Raw genomic sequence first — 24,224 nt, 5'->3', positions numbered from 1 at the left:
CAGAGGTCCTTCCCCTCTCTCCTTATCCAATGGGTTTCCCCCATTCCTCGCCTTCTCAAAGCACATTGGGGGAGAGGAGTGAAAGTTCCTCCCCTCAGGCAACAATGCACTTTCAAGAAGAGGCAAGGAGTGGAGAAAACAAGGACAGAGGAAGCAAGAATTTGACTGTTAGTCTTCTAAGACAGACACACACAATGTTTGAAGAGTTTACTGAATAATGATTGTATTATATCAACTATTAAAACATAAATGCTGTTGATCTTTTTAATGGTGGTTTTATGGTGGTTTGGGGCGGCAGGGTAGCCTAGTGGTTAGTGTTGGACTAGTAACCGGATGGTTGCAAGTTCAAACCCCCGAGCTGACACGGTACAAATCTGCTTAATTGAAAACACTTTGCGATACTCATTCATTGCAGCTATCATGCTGGTTGTAGGGAGAAGTACAGTACCAGTCAAGTTTGGACACCTACTCATTCCGGGTTTTTTTTATTTATTTTTTATTATTTTCTTCATTGTAAAATAGTGAAAACATCAACACTTTTTTGGTTACTACATGTATGTGTTATGTCAATATTTTATATTTGAGATTCTTCCCAAGTGGCCACCCTTTGCTTTTGACAGCGTTGCACACTCTTGGCATTCTCTCAAACAGTTTCATGAGGTAGTAACCTGGAATGCTTTTCAATTAACGGGCGTGCCTTGCTAAAAGCTAATTTGTGGAATATCTTTCCATAACGCGTTTGAGCCAATCAGTTGTTGTGGCAAGGTAGGGGTGGTAGACATATTTTTTATTTAACTAGGCAAGTCAGTTGAGAACAAATTCTTATTTACAATAGCGGCATACCAAAAGGCCTCCTGCAGGGACGGGGGCTAGGATTAAAAATATAGGACAAAAACACACATCACAACAGTACATAAAGAGAGACCTAAGACAACTGTCCAGTTTGAGTGTTTGTTGCAGCTCGTTCCAGTCGCTAGCTGCAGTGAACTGAAAAGACAAGCGACCCAGGGATGTGCGTGCTTTGGGGGACCTTTAACAGAATGTAACTAGCAGAATGGGTGTTATGTGGAGGATGAGGGCTGCAGTAGATATCTCAGGGGGAGTGAGGCCTAAGAGGGTTTTATAAATAAGAATTAACCAGTTGGTCTTGCAACAGGTATACAGAGATGACCAGTTTACAGAAGAGTATAGAGTGCAGTGATGTGTCCTATAAGGAGCATTGGTGGCAAATCTGATGGCCGAATGGTAAAGAACATCTAGCCGCTCGAGAGCACCCTTACCTGCTGATATATCAATTACGTCGCCGTAATCTAGCATGGGTAGGATGGGCATCTGAATCAGGGTTAGTTTGGCAGCTGGGGTGAAAGAGGAGCGATTACGATAGAGGAAACCAAATCTAGATTTAACCTTAGCCTGGAGCTTAGATTTGTGCTTAGACAGTGTACTGTCTAGCCATACTCCCAAGTACTTGTATGAGGTCACTACCTCAAGGTCTAAACCCTCAGATGTAGTAATCACACCTGCGGGGATAGGCATTCTTCTTACCAAACCACATTACCTTTGTTTTGGAGGTGATCAGAACAAGGTTAAGGGCAGAGAAAGCTTGTTGGACACTAAGAAAGCGTTGTTTTTAGAGCGTTTAACACAAAATCCAGGTAGGGGCCAGGTAAGTATAAGACTATCATCTGCATATAAATGGATGAGAGAGGTTCCTACTGCCTGAGCTATGTTGTTGATGTAAATTGAGAAGAGAGTGGGGCCTAGGATTGAGCCTTGGGGTACACCCTTGGTGACAGGCAGTGGCTGAGACAGCAGATGTTCTGACATTATACACTGCATTATTTGAGAGAGGTAGTTAGCAAACCAGGCCAAAGACCCCTCAGAGACACCAAAACCCCTTAGCCGGCCCACAAGAATGGAATGGTCTACCATTTCAAACGTATTTGGTAAAAGGCTAAGTCCATATTATGGCAAGAACAGCTCAAATAAGCAATTTCAAAAACTTTGAAAGTTTCTTCAAATGCAGTCGCAAAAACCTGGCTGAAACTGGCTCTCATGAGGACCACCACAGGAAATTAAGACGCAGAGTTAACTCTGCTGCAGAGGATAAGTTCATTAGAGTTACCAGCCTCAGAAAATGGCAATTAACTGCACCTTAGATTGTTACTTGAACTCTAAGGTGCAAACACAGACTGCGTGAATCAGGCCTTAATGGTCAAATTGCTGCAAAGAAACCACTACTAAAGAAAACAAATAAGAAGGAGACTTGCTTGGGCTAAGAAACACAAGCAATGGACATTAGACCGGTACAAATCTGTCCGTTGGTCTGATGAGTCCAAATTTGCGATTTTTGGTTCCAACCACCGTGTCTTTGTGAGACACAGAGTAGGTGAACAGATGATCTCCGCATGTGTGGTTCCCACTGTGAAGCATGGAGATGGTGTTTTGCTGGTGACACTGATTTATTTATAATTCAAGGCACACTTAACCAGCATGGCTACCACAGCATTCTGCAGCGATACTCCATGGCATCTGGTTTGCGCTTAGTGGGACTATCATTTGTTTTTCGACAGGACAATGACCAAACACACCTCCAGGCTGTGTAAGGGCTATTTGACCAAGGAGAATGGAGTGCTGCATCAGATGACCTGGCCTCCACAATCACCTGACCTCAACCCAATTGAGATGATTTGGGATGAGTTGGACCGCAGAGTGAAGGAAAAGCAGCCAACAAGTGCTCAGCATATGTAAGAACTCCTTCAAGACTGTTGGAAAAGCATTCCAGGTGAAGCTGGTTGGGAGAATGTCAAGAGTGTGCAAAGCTGTCATAAATGCAAAGGGAGGCTACTTTGAAGAATCTCAAATATATTTTGATTTGTTTAACACTGGTTACTACATGATTTCATGTGTTATTTCATAGTTTTGATATCTTATTATTCTACAAATGTAGAAAATAGTAAAAAAAAAAAAAAAAAAAAAACTTGCATGGGTAGGTGTCCAAACTTTGACTGGCACTGTAGGTGAGTTGAATTAGGGAGAACAAACATTTCATGGCTTAGAAAAGTGTTTTGAACAAAGTGTTGAACAAAGTTTCGACAGTGCTGAATAACAACTTAAACATGAACTTAATCATAAAAACAGAAGCTCTTTGCTGTATTTGTTGAGTCCCTCTAGTTATAGTTGTAAAAGCTTTGATCTCACAGTATCAACTTTGCTGTGCGTTCAAGGCTTCTTTTTACAGTCTATGGCTTGAGGAAACAGTGCAGACACTGATCTGAGCTCTGATTGGCCACCGGTAGGCCTATAGGAACACTTGATTTGCTCTCTGGGACTGCCGGGTAGGCAGAGTTCAACATTCAGACACATTAAATGGTTTAAAGAAAAGAAACACTGCCTTCCCGGCACTAGGGCTGCTGAATCAAGTGCTCCTACTGCCAACAGTGTGAAACAAAGGAAAAAGTAGGAACACAAGGCTTTATCGTGGTTGTTTTTTTTTCCCAGAAAAGTTTGGTGATAAGACAAGAAATGCCTTGGAGATCAACCAGTCGATCGCAATCAACCGGTTGGTGACCACTGGTTTAAAACTTCCACTCACCACCAAATATGGTGATGAGAGAAAGTCCAGTGGCGGGAAGTGTGAGAAGATGGAGCTAGAGGAAACTTGGCCGACGTTCTGCAAATTTTCACATTGATGAAACATTAGATCTCAATTCAGTTCTGTTCCCAAAACTAGAATCTCTTACAAACAGAGTGCACTGCGTTTTGTCCACTTGATCCTTTGCCAAAATTGCATTCTTTAGAAGTGTAAGGGTGAATTGAGTTATTGCACGCGCACGCTTCACTGTATTTGCATATAGGAAATATGCAAATACATGCTAACACATGCCACTAGGATCTCACTAGCTTGTACTTAACTCTACCCACCTCTTGTGCTTTTTCTGCCCACTATGTTAAATTTGCTCGCATTGGAAACGACGCTGGGATAGTTACCAGTATCTTCGATTAAACTTTGTTGCTCCTGGCTGAAACAAGCAAAACAACATGGTGTTGTAGCAAACAAGGAATTGGTTGCCTAGGCAAGGCGCCCCTCCCTGCAGCACATGCAGTCAGTCAGGAGAGCAGACAATGTCTCTTTCTGTAATAGTCAAACGGTGACCAAGATCATTTGGCTGACCAATAACAGTCATCCAAAATTCCACGGCCGTCACAGCCCTACATGACAGTAGAAATACCTGCACAGGAAGGAAGTGTTTTGTGAAACGACATGTGGTTGAAGGCTAGACATACCTTCATCAGTGCCATCCATTATAGACACTGTCCCCTTTGGACAGGAATGGAGACTCCACAAACACCTCTCTCTCTCACCTTGATAGAAAACTTTAGGTAAGTCCACAATCATGTTTGGAAGCAGTTTTCCACATGCTTACTCCAGGTACATTCTTTCTATAATAAAACTAGTTTCAATACATGCATGTAGACTATTTACGTAATTGACTATTTAGATTGAATTCAAGCCACACCTCCCTTTGTTGTACAAAGCGGTTGGGTGAGGTAACACTGCCACATAGAAGGTAGAGGGATCAATGCAACAGGTCAATTAACAACTAAATAGCAGTATTATAGATTTAGGATGTGTCGTCCGTATCTGAATCTGTTATAGGCTATTAAATGGAGAAAGAGAGAGGTGGAGAGGAGGATGTGTGAGTAGTGGAGGATCCGGAACACCGACAGGCGATAAAACTAGACAATAACAGGTCACTTATGCAATAAACTCATGACAATTGCTTTCAGCTGATAGTATTACAGTATTACAGTTAGGGGTGAATGTAGACATGTTATGCAAATACATTGCTTAGCTAATTTCTAAGTGGGCAACTCATGCCTTGACCGCTGCCAACCTACATTCTCTTTCCACCACAACTTTTACAGTGTAACGTCAGAAATCAGAGTGAAATGTAACAAGACGGCTAAAACGAAAGATAACTCCACAGGGTGAGAGTGGGGATTGTGCAGAGTGTTTGTGGTCTGGTCATCTATCTATGCAGTGTCCACAGACAGTGACCTGCGGCAAAAGGCTCACCCTGTCCAGTAGGTGTGTGGCCTTAACCCCAGGCAGAAGGCCTGCGGTGGCCTTGAGGACCAGAGGAGTGCTGCTCCACACAGAGGAGGGAATGCCGTCCTGGGCCACCTCCAACAGCTCCAAGATCCCTTCTTTACACTGAGAAACAACCCACAGAGAAGGCAAGAGATTAGATTTCAAAAGATATTGTCAGGGCAATAAGAAATTGCCTACATTCAGGACTGTTAGCTATAGATGTGGCACAAAGCTTTTTGTCAATATACAGTGTCCTCGGGAAGTTTTCGGACCTCTTGACTTTTTCCACATTTTGTTACGTTACAGCCTTTTTAATAGTTTTTTCCCTCAAACTCTAAAATGCATCTACACACCCATAATGACAAAGCAAAAACAGGTTTAGAATTTTTTGCAAATGTATCAAAAATAAAAAATAAAACCGGAAATATCACATTTCCATAAGTAATCAGACCCTTTACTCAGTACTTGTTGAGGCACCTTTGGCAGTGATTACTACCTCGAATCTTCTTGGGTATGATGCTACAACCTTGGCACACCTGTATTTGGGGAGTTTCTCCCATTCTTCTCTGCAGATCCTCTCAAGCTCTGTCAGGTTGGATGGGGAGCGTAGCTGCACAGATATTGTCAGGTTTCTCCAGAGATGTTCGATCGGGTTCAAGTCCAGGATCTGGCTGGGCCACTCAAGGACATTGAGACTTGTCCCGAAGCCACTCCTGCGTTGTCTTGGCTGTGTGCTTAGGGTCGTTGTCCTGTTGGAAGGTGAACCATCGCCCCAGTCTGAAGTGCTGAGCACTCTGGAGCAGGTTTTCATCAAGGATCTCTCTGTACTTTCTCTGTTCATCTTACCCTCGATCCTGACAAGTCTCCCAGTCCCGGCAGCTGAAAAACATCCCCAAAGCATGATGCTGCCACCACCATGCTTCACCGTAGGGATGGTACCAGGTTTACTCCAGATGTGACTATTGACATTCAGGCCAAATAGTTCAATCTTGGTTTCATCAGACCAAAGAATCTTGTTTCTCATGGTCTGAGTCCGTAAGGTGCCTTTTGGCAAACTCCAAGCGGGCTGTCATGTGCCTTTTACTGAGTAGTGGCTTCGTCTGGCCTCTCTACCATTAAGTCCTGATTGGTGGAGTGCTGCAGAGATTGTTGTCCTTCTGGAAGGTTCTCCCATCTCCACAGAGTAACTCTGGAGTTGTCAGAGTGACCATTGGGTTCTTGGTCACCTCCCTGACCAAGACCCTTCTCCCCCGATTGCGCCGTTTGACTTGGTGGCCAGCTCTAGGAAGTCTTGGTAGTCCCAAACTTCTTCCATTTAAGAATTAGGGAGGCCACTGTGTTCTTGGGAACTTCAATGCTGCAGAAATGTTTTGTTACCCATCCCCAGATCTGTGCCTCGACACATTCCTGTCTCGGAGCTCTACAGACAATTCCTTCGACCTCATGGCTTGGTTTTTGCCCCGACATGCACTGTCAACTGTGGGACCTTATATAGACCGGTGTGTGCCTTTCCAAATCATGTCCAATTAATTTACCACACGTGGACTCTAATCAAGTTGTAGAAACATCAAGGATGATCAATGAAAACAGCATGCACCTGTGCTCAATTTTAAGTCTCATAGCAAAGGGTCTGTATACTTATGTAAATAAGGTATAAAAAATTATAAACCCGTTTTCAATTTGTTATTATGGGGTATTGTGTGTGGATTGAGGAAAGATGTTAATTAAATCCATTTTAGAATAAGGCTGTAACGTAACAAAATGTGGAAAAAGGGGTCTGAAAACTTTCTGATTGCAATGTACATGAAGTTGATTCCCTTTTCTGGATCATCAGCATATGCAGATATACCTGGTTTTATTGCTCTGAATGTTTCATGTGCCAATTTAGGAGCCTCTGTGGGAGAAAAAAAAACCACAAAAACAACAAAAGAGTTGTATAAAGCCCACTGCAGAAATCTACTTATTTAATTCACAATTTAAAGGGAATTGTAGGGTGATAATGTAGATTTAACTAATGCTAATAGTTACCAAAGGCAGAGATCCATGGCAAGCTGCGTGCTATTATACAGTAGCCTACATAACACTGCCTGAACAAGTGACTTGTTCCATCTTGTCAGAATTTATACATTTCTTCTGTGATGCTTATTACCTACTGACATGTCTCTGCAAAACGATTAAGGCTATTTCAACAAACAGCAGGTGCTTGGAAACTATTAGCAAAACAATCATAGATTTAACAATAACGCCAAAACAGCACTTATGTGATTTATCTTAATGTTGAAATAATGCGATAACTAAGCCATTTGGCAAAGCTTTACAGAAACTTTTTTTTTATTTTTAGGATTCCTGATAGGAGGCATCGTAAGCCTAATATGAGGCTCTAAATGGAGTAATGAATTCGTGCATTTTGTAATGGCAACATCACATAATACAAATTAAGCCTGAAAGCCTTCTCACATGAATTCAAATCTGTAATTAACACTTTTTGCTGCCTCACATGGCTGACAAATGCTAAAAACAATGCAAAAAGCTACATTTAATTGATTCCGTCTGGTAAACTACATTTGCAGATGCAGCTTATTCTATGTACATGCACTCAAACAAACCCAAACAAGTCCATGAATGGATGGAATAGAGCCTATATACATTTTCGGGTTGAGAGGTATGGAAGTAAACATTCTATATTATTTTCTACCTCTCCCAGGCAAGGGGTGTAATATTTGTTATCACATGTACCGTACCATTGTCCTCTAGTTGAAACTTGAAGACATGGATCCTTGTCCCTGTGCTCCCAGCATCAAACATAACGCCATACTGGAAACGTCCGCTGACTACTTCTGAGGAGGTTGGTCTGTTTAGGCTGCCCGACAAGCCCAATCTGGAGTGGAAGTGAGGTGGTATTTTAGAGATGGCTGGCCTTACACCATCATAGTGGTGCTTAACAAACATCAGGTAAGCCACCTGGCAGCCCAAGAAGACAAAAACACTGATCTTCGGTAACCTCATGGTGACTGGTGTATGTAAGGCACATTCTGCAGTTCCATACAGAACTAAAGGCTGTCATTTCTGGTGTTCCTCCTATAAATGAAACAGACATACAGCAGTTAGCCATCTGATAGAAAGCTGTTAAATAATTGACATCAAGGTGTAGCTAGCTAGGCCACCTGTACTCGTAATTTTAAGATTTTCAATTCTATCAGTAGAATGTAGAAACTGTTCCAACTAGTACTAGCTAGCTAGCTACATTACTACATTTAAAGACACCCTCCAGTGATTTTGGAACTTTTTATTTTGAAAAGCAATATCCCAAATTGAAAAAGTACACACACTAATGGGAGAAAACATTTTTTTGAGCAAATGTGTTTTTTTAGACAACTAAACTTCAAGTGGTATTGCATTCAAAGAGTGGCAGGTACCCTAGCGGTTAAGAGCTTTGGGACAGTAACTGAAAGGTCACGTTTCAAATCCCCCAGCCGACTAGGTAAACGAAATCTAAATTAAGTACCTTGCTCGTGATATCACCAGCCTCCCCCTTGCTTGAGGAACAATAGAGGCGCAATAGACAACAAATGAGGAAAGCCCGCCCCATCTACTTGTGCTATGTCATGACTTACGTGTGCCTTTTGTTAAGTATATCAGGTGTTAGTGACACTCCAGTCTCCTCCTCATATCACTTAACACTCGATTTACATAACAAAAAGGCACATTGCAATAGGTGATCCAGGTATGTCATGACATAACACAAGTGTGTGTGTGGGGGGGTTCTTAGGCACAACGCATCATGGCATGACTGGACTTTGCCGTGGTTTGTTGGCCATATACCACAAACCACTGAGGTGCCAACGTAATTTGGGCAGTAAAAATACATGTTCTGTCATACCAGTGGTATACGGCTGTCAGCCAATCAGCATTCAGGGCTCGAACCACACAGTTTATAAAGGTAATTAGCACAGGTGGTCGCTTTGTCTTCCGTAAACAAGCGCTGTAACATGGAGATATTGCCGTGTGAGAACATCTTATCAATGTTTGAATTAATATAACGTTTTGAATACGTTTCCTCACTGATATGAAGGATAAGGTCCTTATGCTTCCATGTTAGTGTTCAGACAAAGCGTCGGGAATTTTAACAAAAACTTCCTAAAGCCATACAGAAGATGCCTTTGTCCAACAATGACACACAATGTGTAATGGAACAGAGAGTCATTATCAAAGGCTAAGTTTCTCTTGACCTGTGACTTCTGTAAGACAAGACATGGGGTGGGTTTCTCACTTTTGCATTGCTAGTATGAATTCGTATGTACCTAGAATAGTGGCAGGCTAACTGTCACTGTATTTTAGGGCTGTGAGAGATGTCAGAAAATGTATTCGCAGCTAGCAAGCTACTGTAACTGGCGTAACTGACAACTTACAAAACAAAAGATGGATACATACCTATGCGTGGATCATAAGTAGTTACTTACTCTGATTCCAGTTGCATGTTCGATATTCCTATTTCGGACGATGGCTTGACTAATACTCACGATATGTCAAATAATTAGCTTGGTGCACGAAACTCAACCAGAGAATTTTGAGGAGAAGGGGAAACTATTGGAATTTTATGAACGCTCATAGTGTACGTTGCTCATGCGCGGTGCATTCTGGTAAATTATGGGATCTATCAAAAAAACTTAACATTAATTTAGTTAACAGAACTACACCATTAAACATTTTCCCGGATGTGGGAGAATTAATTTCTCTAATATTGTATCGCTTTTGGAATCGTGACATTACGTACTTTTGAGGAAAGTAGGCAGGTTTCTTGACTCATACCCTGACTTTGAGAAGGATTGCTTGACGATTAATTTAGCAACCGCGTGACGCAGCATGAGAACGTGAACGCAATTGGTCGACAGTCTGCTGGGTGAGGCGTGGTAAGTTCCTCCACTGCCCTATCCTTTATTTTTTTTTTACTGTTATAAAACCACGCCAAATATATTTAAACTGTTGCACGGTGTGAAATACTCATACAATGATGCTGGACTGTTGCACGTCTGAATATTAATAAGCTTGCCTTTCTATGCTTTGCAAAATGTGCTTCCATGCTGGCCAGATTTATGAACAGATTTGTCTATGTACACAGTTAATTTACTCTCAAAAAGAGCAACTTACATTGTATTCAAAATTCATTAGTATGTTTCACCCATTGCAACAAAAGCTACATTTTCAAATCAAGTAGAAGTTGTTCTCCCCGAAGCCAGGAGAGCATTGACGCTCATATGAAAATTGTTGTGTCAACTAGAACCATACCTAGCATGATAAATTAATCACTTATATAAAAGCAACCGAAAAACAATAGCTAGTATGTTAACAAAATCAATTTCACACATCATGGACACACTGGCTTAAATATGTATAAAAACTCCATCCAAGGTTAAATTTGTTTTGAAAACTATGTGCCTTCTTAAAAGGTTGTCCTCCACCTTGTTCATACTGCCACCGTTTTGCCCAAAAGTAAAGTTTGAAAAAGCAGAAGACAGAAAAACATCAGGCACACTTAAATTTGTCTCATCGGAAAGCAGTTTGCACTTTAGGGCCAATGGAATGGATTTTTAAAAAACAAAAAGAGAACAGGTTCTGCCCTATTCTTTCTCTAATATCGCTCTATCATTTCTCTATCATCGCTGCCTCAAACCAACCCCCGATACCGCGTTCAAAACAACGCGGAAATCTCTGACTTAAATGCGTTCAAGGCAACTGGGAACCCCAGTTGTATTGAAAACACAAGAGTGTCTGTTTAATTATGTCAGTGTGTGGTGATGATGTGGGAAGAAAAAAACAAAGAGCTCCCTGGTGTTTTTAAGACAACGGCGGACTCTGAAAAAAACGAGATCAAATCATGACATCAGTGATCTTCATGTCGAAAAGACGGAGTTCTATAAAGATGCCAGAATTTCAGTTACTTGGATAACTGTTCAAAACGATTTTTCCCAGTCGGAACTCGTTTTTTTCTCAGAGTTCGCAGTTCTTTTGAACACAGAGTAGTCAGATTTTTGAGTTTCAATTTGTTTTGAACGCTGCATATCTTCTCCCGTTTTGGTAGCTTCAATTTTATTCGTTTTGTAACTGTAATATTGATAAGATTCCTACAAAATGATCTGCAGACAAGTGTTCTTAGCGTGGTAATGAAAATTAAACAAATTCTCGCAGAGGTATTTCATTTAGAACAATAAGTATATTTCTTATAGAAAGAAGTCTTTGTTTTTTAAGAACTGATTTGATTAGAATGATATCGTACTGGTAAAACAAATGTATAATGCATAAGGGTTGTTACTCAATCACTAAGAATTTGTATCTCTTTACAAAATCCCTGTTAGCTAGACAGTTCGCCATAGTCAGGGGCTCCCGAGTGGTGCAGTGGTCTAAGGCACTGCATCTCAGTGGTAGAGGCGTCACTACTACAGACCCTGGATTGATTCCAGGCTGTATCACAACCGGCCTTAATTAGGAGTCCCATAAGCGCACAATTGGCCCAGTGTCATCTGGTTTAGGGTTTGGCCAGGGTAGGCCGTCATTGTAAATTAGAATTGTTCATTATAAAAAGTTTAAATAAATAGTCTTTGATCCTATTCCATCCGGAACTCCCATGCTGTTTAAAAGTGTAACCAGCCCTCACCTTCTCGAGACCCTTGCTTAGTCCAGTTGAGTCTCTCCAGTAGGAAAAATGTGTTTTTCCTTGCTCCCTCAGAACAATAACATATCTATAAGTTCTTTATTTCAAAGGGATGTCATATCTATTCCTTAGTCCCAATTTACTGGACTACTTTTGTCTGTTGGAAAAGGGTTTGGTCATTAGCACACAAATACTTGCTTGTTAATAAGATGGTCAAACAGGTCTCTTTCAGAATTATCCATAAGTATAACCCTGCAAAAAATTACTTGAAGAAACTAAAAAAAAAACACATTCACATTACCCAGCGCTCCCAAGTGACGCAGTGGTCTAAGGCACTGCATCTCAGTGCTTGAGGCATCACTACAGACACTCTGGTTTGATTCCAGGCTGTTTCACAACCGGCTGTGATTGGGAGTCCCATAGGGCGGTGCACAATTGGCCCAACGTCTTCCGGGTTTGGCTGGTGTTGGCCGTCATTGTAAATAAGAATTCGTAATTAACTGACTTGCCTACTGAGCATCCAGAAACAGTTTGGCATTTATTTTGGCATTGTCTGCATGTGAAGAGATTCTTGCAAGATATTTGTAGATGTATAATTGAAAATATTCTTGATGACTTTTGTTTATTATAGGAAAATGTACTGCTCGGTTTCCTAAACTATAATAAGGGTAAAGAAAACACATTTTCCTCTTAAATGTAGTTATGCTAATGGTAAAATGTCATATTCATACATGTGAATGTATGTATATTCACTAATAAAAAATACTACTGTTTTCTATATGGAGTTTGAGACGTTTGTATACTTCCTGTTTCCGGAAGTATACAAATGTGTTTTATGCAATAAAAAAGGCACATTTTTCAATATACTGTTGAAGATAATCTACTCTACGGGCATATCAAAGTTCCAGAATGAGATCTCTGCTTGTTTTAAAGTTAGTGTCCATATGATACAGAGAAATTGGCATTGTAGGCAATATAACCAATCACAGCTCTCCTTTTACTTGTATCATTGCACATCCTGCAAATACTAGCAGAGGGCAGCCATTTTGAATCCATTTTCACATTCACTCTGTTTCTAATGCTTACAAATTGGATCATAACTCTAAAAGTAGCAGAGATCCCACTCTGGAACTTTGATATGCCCGTAGAGCAGTGTTTCCCACTCAGTCCTCGGGACCCCAAGGGGTGCACGTTTTGGTTTGTGCCCTAGCACTACACAGCTGATTCAAATAATAAACTAAGCAGCAGCATCATCATTTGAATCAGCTGTGTAGTGTTAGGGCAAAAAACTATACATGCACCCCTTGGGGTCCGGAGGACTGAGTTTATGCTCTTTCTTCTGGAATTATACTCAACAATATATTGACAAAATTGCCCAAATCAAACCTTTTATGTTTTCAATATTCATGTTTATATTTTTCAACATTGTTAATAAATGTAAGTGTAAAAAAAACATTTAAATCAAAGTAATACTAATTTGCTTTTACCCAATATCCCAAAATGAATCATCTAAAAATAATTATATGAAGACACAGGGTGTTACTAAAATCTGTAATAAGGGATCTTAACTCAACCGGACAGTTCAAAAGCCTAACATTTTTCCTTTACCCAACGTTTCCCACCCTTTTTTCAAAGAGAGATACAGAAGCCAGTTACATTCTCATTGTCCTTGTTGACAATATGGCACCAGCTGGTCTGCCTCTGGCAAGCTCGTGTCAGAAGCACTTCACCTCCCTCTCCAACAATCAATAGTTTTGTTAACGTTTACTAGCCTGTGGCAATAGGCCCCTCTTGCTACTCTCTATTCATTACCTCAATTAACGATCATTAGTCTTGATATATGGGCCAATCTGTTTTCTTTTGGTGTGCTTTCCCATGCACACACACACACACATGCAACGCTCTTAACGTACCCGCCCACACACCCACCCACACGTCTCACTCACAAAGGAGTGTGAGTGCGCTAGTGTACACACACTCATACATATATAAGTAAATAAATGACTGACATTTAGGGGTCTTGGGAATATGAAAGGAGGTTGGTGATGGTTTTGTAGATATTCAATTAGAGGCCCTTATGCAAATTGTCTGCAGATGCAGAGGACGCTTTGAAAAGACCATATGCCCAGTTGTGTGTGTGTGTGTATCTAGGTCACAAGGTTCTGAAGGACCGACTGACCCAGAGGCCTTTCTCTGTTATCAAAGATCAATAAGGGCTGAATGGGGGTTAGTGTGAGCAACCCTACCGTCAAACTGTTGCACACTTGCTGCTATTGGAGGAGGGACTGGGCCCCTCTCTCTCCAAATGGATACACACATGAGTAGATCTATTGTATTTCTACCAGTCATTACATATGCCCATCAACAGTTTCTGCACAAAAGACCACACCCCCTGGATCCCCTGAATCAGCGACCTACTGCGCGCATTGTTTAACACAATTAATTTGTTAAGTGGCGGTTTGCAGGCTGCTTCGGGCTCAATTTGTCATAGCTATTCAAAGGATATAAAATGGTGCATAAGATGAAAATTCAAAAATTAATTGTGTTGCATGATGTCAGGATTTATGCCAACTGATATTCAACTTTTACATTAGAAGAAAATTATAAAAAAACAAAAAATAATTATTTTTATCTGTCTCTCCTGCAGGTTGTTTTTCTGAGCTTTCTCCAGTGTAAAGCATTTATACTCTCCACGAGGTAGAGAAATAGCAGTTTCATCACTTTGTGGTCCATATACAGTACCAGTCAAAAGTTTGGGCACACCTACTCATTCAAAGGTTTTTCTTTATTTTTACTATTTTCCACATTGTATAATAAGATTGAAGACATCAAAGCTATGAAATAACACATATTGAATCATGTAGTAACCACAAATCGAAATATATTTGAGATTCTTCAAAGTAGCCACCCATTGCCTTGATGACAGCTTTGCGCACTCTTGGCATTCTCTCAACCAGCTTCACCTGGAATGTTTTTCCAGCAGTCTTGAAGGAGTTCCCACATATGCTGAGCACTTGTTGGCTGCTTTTCCTTCACTCTGTGTTCCAACTCATTCCAAATCATCTCAATTGGGTTGAAGTTGGGTGATTGTGGAGGCCAGGTCATCTGATGCAGCACTCCATCAACTCGTTTTCTTGGTCAAATATCAACCTGGAGGTGTGTTGGGTCATTGTCCTGTTGAAAACAAATGATAGTTCCACTAAGCGCAAATCAGATGGGCTAGCGTATCGCTGCAGAATGCTGTGGTAGCCATGCTAGTTAAGTGTGCCTTGAATTCTAAATAAATCACTGAGTGTCACCAGCAAAGTACCATCACACCTCCTCTTCCATGCTTCACGGTGGGAACCACACATGTGGAGATCCTCCGTTCACCTCACAAAGACACAGCGGTTGGAACCAAAAATCAGAAATTTGGACGCATCAGACCAAAAGACAGATTTCCACCGGTCTAATGTCATTTGCTCATGTTTCTTGGCCCAAGAAAGTCTCATCTTATTATTGGTTTCTTTAGTAGTGGTTTCTTTGTCGCAATTTGACCATGAAGGCCTGATTCACGCAGTCTCCACTGAACAGTTGATGTTGAGACTTGTCTGTGAGGCATTTATTTGGCCTGCAATTTCTGAGGCTGGAAATCCTAATTAACTTTTCCTCTGCAGCAGAGGTAACTCTGTCTTCCTCTCCTGTGGCGGTCCTCATGAGAGCCAGTTTCATCATAGCACTTGATGGTTTTTGCGACTGCACTTGAAGAAACTTTCAAAATTTTCTGGATTGACTGACCTTCATGTCTTAATGTAATGATGGACTCATAATGTATGGACTGATGGACTGCTTATTTGAGCTGTTCTTGCCATAATATGGACTTGGTATTTTACCTAATAGGGCTATATTCTGTATACCAACCCCACCTTGTCACAACACAACTGATTGGCTCAAATGCATTAAGAAGGAAAGAAATTCCACGAAGTAACTTTTAACAAGGCACACCTGTTAATTGAAATGCATTCCAGGTGACTACCTCATGAAGCTGGTTGAGAGAATGCCAAGAGTGAGCAAAGCTGTCATCGAGGCAAAGGGTGGCTACTTTGAAGAATCTCAAATATAATATATATTTGTATTTGTTTAACATGATCCCATATGTGTTATTTCATAGTTTTGATGTCTTCACTATTATTCTACAATGTAGAAAATAGTAAAGAAAGAAAGAAAAACCTTGGAATGAGTAGGTGTGTCCAAACCTTTGACTGGTACTGTATGTAATTTAATCTTTAAACCCCTAATAGCATTTTGTCAGTCAGTGGGTCAGACAACATGCTTAATGGTTCTGTAATCTTTCTCCTCATAAGAGCAAACATTTTAATAATAATGATAATAACAACAAAAGTATGTTGAGTGTATCCTAATCAGCCCATAGATTTACATACAAATGACATTTAGAACAATTACGTCAGATCGTTAAGGAGCACTTCCAATGGAAAGATGACGAATCCAACTAAGTTGTTAAGCGAGACAGAACTGTCTATGTGTTGAGGAAAGAGCCCCTCTGACCTGCTTCTGCTCACATCATGGTTATGATCTTGGAATCTCAAGGAAGGTCTTTGCCCCCTTATGGTATCTTATGGTATGATACCTTATGGTGATACCCTTATGGTATCTTTTAACCACTTGTGAACAACTACTACTACCACTACTAGGCCTACTACCACTACTACTACTACTACTACTACTACTACTAACACTACCACCACTTCCACTACTATCACTACTACTACTACTACTACTACCACTACTACTGCTACTACTACTACCACTACTACTACTACTACTACTACTATTACTACTACTACTACTACTACCACTACTACTACTACTACCACTACTACTACCACTACTACTACTACTACTACCACTACTACTACTACCACTACTACTACCACTACTACTACTACCACTACCACTACTACTACCACTACTTCTACTACTACTACCACTACTACTACTACAACTACTACTACTACCACTACCACTACTACTACTACTACTACTACCACTACCACTACTACTACCACTACTACTACTACTACTACCACTACTACTACCACTACTACTACTACCACTACCACTACTACTACCACTTCTACTACTACTACTACCACTACTACTACTACCACCACTACCACTACTACTACTACATTGCTACTAAATTGCTTACAAGTTATTGTGATCACCGGTAGCAGTATGAATATAAGTAAAAAGTAATGGTAGTGTTTTCTCAAGGTTCTAAATATCAAGTAGTTGTTGGAGTAGTAGTACTAGTAACACTAGAATAGACTATAGTAGTAGTTGTAGTAGTAGAGAATGCACAGTGCAAAGCATGTGTATATTGTTATATTTTAAGGATGGCCCACTTGATCTCTAGAGGGCTGAATTCTAAGAATTTCACTCTTTCCTTTCAAATTCCAAATACAGTAAAACCAATAAGCTCAACACAGAGGATGATTGAGAGAAATATTGTCAAATAAATATCTCAATGCACAGACTTTGCTTCCCTCAATTGTGGATAGAAACGGGTTAGCCAAATTCCCCTCTTTTCACAATTATAGCATCATAGTCTCTTCTATGAAACACTTGAGCCCCAGTACATCAAAACAGCAGGTTGACACTGCTTTGTGTGTTGACAGTTAAAACTAGGATGACTCAATACTAGATATTATGTTATCAGAGAGACCTCCAGTGTATAGCCTATTTGACCATTTATGTTTCTCTAATGGTTTGTTTTCCATGCACATAGTTAAGCCCTGCGAGCAGTACACCCTGAAATAATAAGAAAACCCCTTATTAATCTCCTTATAAAGTACCAAACAGTTGTCTAATCCAGCTCTTATTGGTTATTCTAAATACACATAACCTCAGCAAAATCCACGACCTGCTGTATTTCATGGGGACAGAGCACCATTGGATGAGATTACATTTAATCGACTTTGGGAGAATTAGTCATTCCTTATTACCATAGTGGTTTTTCAACTAACATAACAGGACTTTCCTAGAAAATCCCATTGAACACACATTTTAATTTCATTTCTTCAGCTCAATCATGTTGAAGGCAACGTAAATAATCCAATGAGATTAATCAGTATACTATTTATTTTTGCAGAGTTTGGTATGGTTCAAGAAAGGCTGGAGTACAGTCTTTCAGTCTTGGGTTTGAGATTGTTGAATAAAACGGCTTTTCTGAATATTATGATCCCAATTACTGAAGAGGATGAAAGATAATAGTACATAACAATACATCATTCTTGCATAGTCAAAATGTCCACGTCTTGGGTCAGTGGTATATGAGCAAAGGACTTTACGAAACAACCAATGAAATACATAAGGACATGCATAAGAGACAAATATTTACTTGGAAAAATTAAAGGTAGCTCAGACCAGATGTCCATGCTGTTCATCTCGTAATCCATGGAGAACCCTGATTTAAAATATGAAAAGTGAAATATTCTATTAATTGTTATTCTAATATACTGTACTTACACTGAATTATATGCCTATAAATCCTTCAAGTTATTTCCTAATAATTCTCCTTATAGTATCACGTGGCCTAGATATGCAAGTGGTTGTCAACCGAATCCTCACGTATACACCTCCCTCTTGGTTTTTTAATTGCTTTTACCAATATAAATAATGGTTGATTGTTGAAGTGCGATACTATAATCCAAACTGTAAAATCAGAGACTATACAAAATATCCAAATGTGCTCATATTCATAAATGGGAATTTACTGCATAATCATAATGATTGGCAGACACTAGTGTCCCTCAATTTCTTATGCTCATTAACCTAACCTAGCTTTTTTTGCCGTGGCAGGTAGCTTAGCAGTTTAGAGCGTTGGGCCAGTAACCGAAATGTCGCTGGTTCGAATCCCTGAGCCGACTAGCTGAACAATCTGTCAATGTTCTCTTCAGCAAGTCACTTAACCCTAATTGTGCTAACTGAGCTAAATGGTGCAGGTGCAAACTTTTGTGACTTTCAGGTTGTAAGTAAAACCCATTCAAGCTTGAACAGAAAGTGTTCTAACCATGTCAGCAAACCTTGAAATTGTATACAAAAGTAACCATACACCTCCACTATTTCTCAACCCATGTAGGCACAGGACCTTAGTTGCCCTTTGTGGAGGCTATTGCTATTATAGTCCGGTCCCAAGTATTTCATTTATAGCCGATTGCATTATGCAGTTTCAATTCCATTTTCTAGCGCAGGTCCTTTCTAGATGGAAAATTAAAGGGATACTTGGGTAATACCACTTTAATTCATTATATAATGAATTCAGGGGGTGCAGGCAGGGGAACTATAATAATGTTGGGATAATTTAATGCAATTTTCAATATTTGATGTGTTCTGAATCGTCAGGCTAATCTGCAGACATTGTTTAATACATTAAAAAATGAAAGAATCCAAACTATGGCTAATCCCTCAGCCAATGTCCTGTTGGGGAGCAGTTGAGGATGATATATTTAGAATTCACCAAGAGACTTTCAATTAGGGAAAATTAAATTAACCTAACCTAGCTTATTTTACCGTGGCAGGTAGCCTAGCAGTTAAGAGCGTTGGGCCATTAACCGAAAGGTCGCTGGTTCAAATCCCTGAGCCGACTAGCTGAAAAATCTGTCAATGTTCCCTTGAGCAAGGCACTTAACCCTAACTTCTCCTGTAAGTTGCTCTGGATAAGAGCATCTGCTAAATGACAAAATTGAACTGTATTGTATAAGGAGAAGGGGACAGTCATAACAGCGTCAAGTGCCTTCAGAAAATATTCATTCCCCTTGATTTATTTAATTTTGTTGTTACAGCCTGAATTCAAAATTGATTAAATTATTTTATTTTTCTCACCCATCTACACATAATACCCCATAATGACAAAGTGAAAACATGTTTTTAGAAATGTTTGCAAATTTATTGAAAATGAAATACAGAAATATCTAATTTAAGTATTCACACCCCCGAGTCAATACATAAAAATCACCTTTGGCTGCGATGACAGCTGTGAGTCTTCCTGGGTAAGTCTAAGAGCTTTTGCACACCTGGATTGTACAATATTTGCACATTATTCTTTAAAAAATTCTTCAAGCTCTGTCAAGTTGGTTGTTGATCATTCCTAGACAGCCATTTTCAAGTTTTGCCATAGATTTTCAAGCCAATTTAAGTCAGAACTGTAACTAGGCCACCCAGGAACATTCAATGTTGTCTTGGTAAGCTACTCCAGTGTATATTTTGGCCTTATGTTCTATGTTATTGTCTGGCTGAAAGGTGAATTTGTCTGGAAAGCAGACTGAACCAGGTTTTCCTCTAGGATTTTGCCTGCCTATCTCTCATTCCATTTATTTTTATCCTAAAAAACGAATTAGTCTTTGCCGATGACAAGCATACCCATAACATGTTGTAGCCACCAACATGCTTGAAAATATGAAAAGTGGTACTCAGTGATGTGTTGTGTTGGATTTTCCCCAAACATATTTTAGTTTAGTGTCTTATTGCAGACAGGATGCATGTTTTGGAATATTTTTATTCTGTACATGCTTCCTTCTTTCACTGTCATTTAGGTTAGTATTGTGGAGCAACTACAATGTTGTTGATTCATCCTCCGTTTTCTCCTATCACAGTCAATAAACTCTATAACTGTTTTAACCATTAACCTCATGGGGAAATGCTTAGCAGTTTCCTTCCTCTCTGGCAACTGAGTTAGGAAGGATGCTTGTATCTTTGTAGTGATTCCTCTGGCAAGTGTCTTCTTATACAATTTCAATCTCTCCTTGTCCCAGTCTGTAATTGCAACATGTTTCAAGCTGACCACCATTGTTCCTGTTCCCAAGAGCTCCAAGGTAACCTGCCTAATCGCCCTGTAGCCCTCACATTTGTAATTATGAAGTGCTTTGAAAGGCTGGTCATGACACACATCAACACCATCATCCCAGACACCCTAGACCCACTCCAATTCGCACACTGCTCCAACAGATGCCACAATCTCAGATGCATTTCACACTGCCCTCTCCCACCTGGACAATAGGGTGAATAAATGTGAGAATGCTGTTCACAGACTACAGCTCAGCATTCCACACCATAGTCCCATCCGAGCTCATCACCAAGCTAGGGACCTTGAAATTAAATCCTCCCTCTGCAACTGGATCCTGGACTTCCTGACGGACCGGCCCCAGGTGGTGAGGGTAGGCAACAACACCTTCGCTATGCTGACCCTCAAAACGGGGACCCCTCGCGGTTGTGTGCTTAGTCCCCTCCTGTACTCCCTGTTCATCCACAGCCTCAATTTGTTGGGGCATGGACTCTACAAGGTGGCGAAGCATTCGACATGGATGCTGGCCCATGTTGACTGCAATGCTTCCCACAGTTCTGCCAAGTTGGCTGGATGTCCTATGGGTGTTAGACCATTCTTGATATACACATGGGAATCTGTTTAATGGGAAAACACAGATAAACCGCACTTCAATATTTTTTCTTGGCACACATACACAATCCATATTTCAGTTGTCTCAAGGCTTAAAAATCCTTCTTTAACCTGTCTCCTCTCCTTCATCTACATTGATTGAAGTGGATTTAACAAGTGACATCAATAAGGGATCATAGCTTTCACCTGGATTCACCTGGTCAGTCTGTCATGGAAAGAGCAGGTGTCCTTAATGTTTTGTACACTCAGTGTATACACGCCATATACACAACTACTCACACACACTACGTTGACACTCCCACACAAAACCTGCACGCACACATTCACATACACTACATACACACACACACATAACACATGCAGACGTATACCGCCACAACATTTAAAAAATCACATTACACAAGGCTCAGTGTTTTTATCCATGTGAGGGAGGGTGCTAGAGTATTAAAAACAGGGGTGCGAATAATTTTGACCCTTATCTTTTTAAGATTTGTTTTTATTACTTGATAAACAAGATCTCTTTCTCTGAGCAATTCTATCAGTATAAAATAATATAATTTAAAACCAATTTGGAGCATGCAATATACACTGAGTGTACAAAACATTAGGTACACTTTCCAACCCGTAGCACTCACATCTGTAGCCATGAAATGCTTTGAAAGGCTGGTCATGGCTCACATCAACACCATTATATTCCAATTTGCATACCGCACAGATCTACAGATGATGCCATCTCTATTGCACTCCACACCTCCCTTTCCCACCTGGACAAAAGGAACACCAATGTGAGAATGCTTTTCATTGTCTACAGCTCAGCGTTCAACACCATAGTGCCCTCAAAACTCTTCACTAAGCTAAGGACCCTGGGACTTAAACAGCTCCCTCTGCAACTGGATCCTAGACTTCCTGATGGGTGTTGTGGAAATTCAGTATTGAGAGAGACTTGGGAATTTCTTCAAACAATCTTCTTTATTTAATATCGATTAATCATTGCAATAATGAGACCGTCAGCCCACCAGTCTGGACTGACTGTTAGTCTGAGAGTCTAGCCTTTACAGATGATGCAAAGTATTTATATAGCTCATACCAAGATTGCTTAGTTAGTCATTTCTAACCTTCCCATAAGCCACGTCGGTTATCTACACAGGATGGTATTTTACTTAATTTCCCAGATGCCAGGAAGATGAGACAATGAGGCATTGTTCTCAACTCTTCCAGGCTCTCTCTATCTCGAGTCACACACACCACATCTTGTCTATAGAATGTCAGCTTCAAGCTATCTCTAGTAGAACCCATGTCCTCAACACCCAGACTAGCTGCAGGGTGCTAGAGTGAAGACCATAAAACACAGAATTAGCAGGATAGAAATATCTTACTGTTTGTTAAGTAAATCATTGTTACATATCCAACAAATAAGGTGAATACATAATTTTCCCCTCACACGGGCCACCCCCAGGTGGTAAGGGTAGGTAACAACACATCCGCCACGCTGATCCTCAATACGGGGGCCCCTCAGGGGTGCGTGCTCAGTCCCCTCCTGTACTCCCGGTTCACTCATGACTGCACGGCCAGGCACAACTCCAACACCATCATTAAGTGTGCTGATGACACAACAGTGATGACACAACAGCCTGATCACTGACAACGATGAGACAGCCTATAGGGAGGAGGTCAGAGACCTGACCATGTGGTGCAAGGACAACAACCTCTCCCTCAATGTGATCAAGACAAAGGAGATGATTGTGGACTACAGGAAAAGGTTGATAGCTTCAAGTTCCTTGGCGTCCACATCAACAACAAATTAACATTGTCCAAGCACACCAAGACAGTCGCGAAGAGGGCACGACAAAACCTATTCCCCCTCAGGAGACAAAAAAAGATTTGGCATGGGTCCTCAGATCCTCAAAAGATAACTGCTCCATTGAGAGCATCCTGACGGGTTGCATCACTGCCTGGTATGGCAACTGCTCGGTCTTTGACCGCAAGGCACGTACGGCCAAGTACATTACCAGGGCCAAGCTTCCTGCCATCCAGGACCTCTATACCAGGCGGTGTCAGAGGAAGGACTTAAAAATCATCAAAGACTCCAGCCACCCTAGTCATAGACTGTTCTCTCTGCTACCACACGGCAAGCGGTTCCGGAGCGCCAAGTCTAGGTCCAAGAGGCTTCTAAACAGCTTCTACCCCCAAGCCATAATCATTTGTTTCTCTTATCTCTTTTCTTAAAACTGCATCGTTGGTTAAGGTCTTGTAAGTAAGCATTGTTGTATTCGGCGCATGTGACAAATAAAATGTGATTTGATTTGAAATATTGAGTTGCACCCTCCTTTACCCTCAGATCAGCCTCAATTCGTCAGTTATGCTATAAAGTAATATAATATATCACTTACACTGTGACCCAGGCAGATTGCGTTGCTACAATATACAATTGTTGGTGAACTCTCAGATAAATGTATATTCTGGTTTCTTTCCCAGAGTGTTTTGTTGATTTATTGAGCACCATTAAACCATTACTATAATATTCCATACATGCAGGTTGGGTAGGTTACTTTCTAAATGTAATCTGTTACAGTTACTAGTGACCTGTCCAAAATTGTAATCAGTACCTTAACTTTTGGATTACCCAAACTCAGTAAGGTAATCTGGTTACTTTTAGTTATTTTCCCCTTTAGAGGCATTTATACTAACATGTAAATAACCAATTGAATGACATCTATGACAGGATAAATCAATGTTAGAGTTTATATAGCTGACCATAAATGGATGTTGCATTTTACTTTATGGGTTGGTTATGTAGGCTTCTTCTAACCCATTGCTTTTAACTACAGATTAACTATATGATTAGGCTATATCTTTACATTAAAAACCAAAGCCTGTCAGATGTCCAGGCATTCCAATTAATTTAATACCTCATGATCTTCAAGAATAGGACTTGGAAATATGGAAATATAGATGATCAAAGTTGTTTGACCTGAGCATAACCCAAAACAAATGATTTATTAGCTTGTCTTGTTGTCATGGAGGAT

At 40.4% G+C, this 24,224-nt stretch overlaps 1 protein-coding gene across 5 annotated transcripts in view; it reads right to left on the bottom strand.

The window, feature by feature from the left end:
- LOC110532586 (ectonucleoside triphosphate diphosphohydrolase 6) overlaps positions 1-9,934 on the bottom strand; it is a 30,037-nt gene extending 20,103 nt beyond the window's left edge. For 2 of the 5 annotated variants that reach the window (XM_090238109.1, XM_090238135.1), the window contains exons 1-4: positions 9,527-9,734; positions 7,837-8,173; positions 5,081-5,218; positions 4,288-4,365 (exon numbers count right to left, since the gene is read on the bottom strand). In XM_090238109.1, coding sequence (XP_090094235.1) covers positions 4,288-4,306 — 19 coding nt within the window. In that variant the 5' untranslated portion in view covers positions 4,307-4,365; positions 5,081-5,218; positions 7,837-8,173; positions 9,527-9,734. Of the gene's footprint in view, positions 1-4,287; positions 4,366-5,080; positions 5,219-6,944; positions 6,990-7,836; positions 8,174-9,526 lie in introns of all 5 variants that reach the window. The other 3 variants (XM_090238130.1, XM_090238137.1, XM_090238119.1) reach the window with 2 other exon arrangements.
- Positions 9,935-24,224: the final 14,290 nt, after the last annotated feature.

The sequence above is a fragment of the Oncorhynchus mykiss genome, chromosome 1, assembly GCF_057628025.1.
Source record: "Oncorhynchus mykiss isolate SJ-2025 chromosome 1, ASM5762802v1, whole genome shotgun sequence".
NCBI classification, from domain to species: Eukaryota; Metazoa; Chordata; class Actinopteri; order Salmoniformes; family Salmonidae; genus Oncorhynchus; species Oncorhynchus mykiss.
The sequence above is the reverse complement of the archived record's forward strand: the minus strand, read 5'-3'. Positions and strand labels throughout refer to the sequence as shown.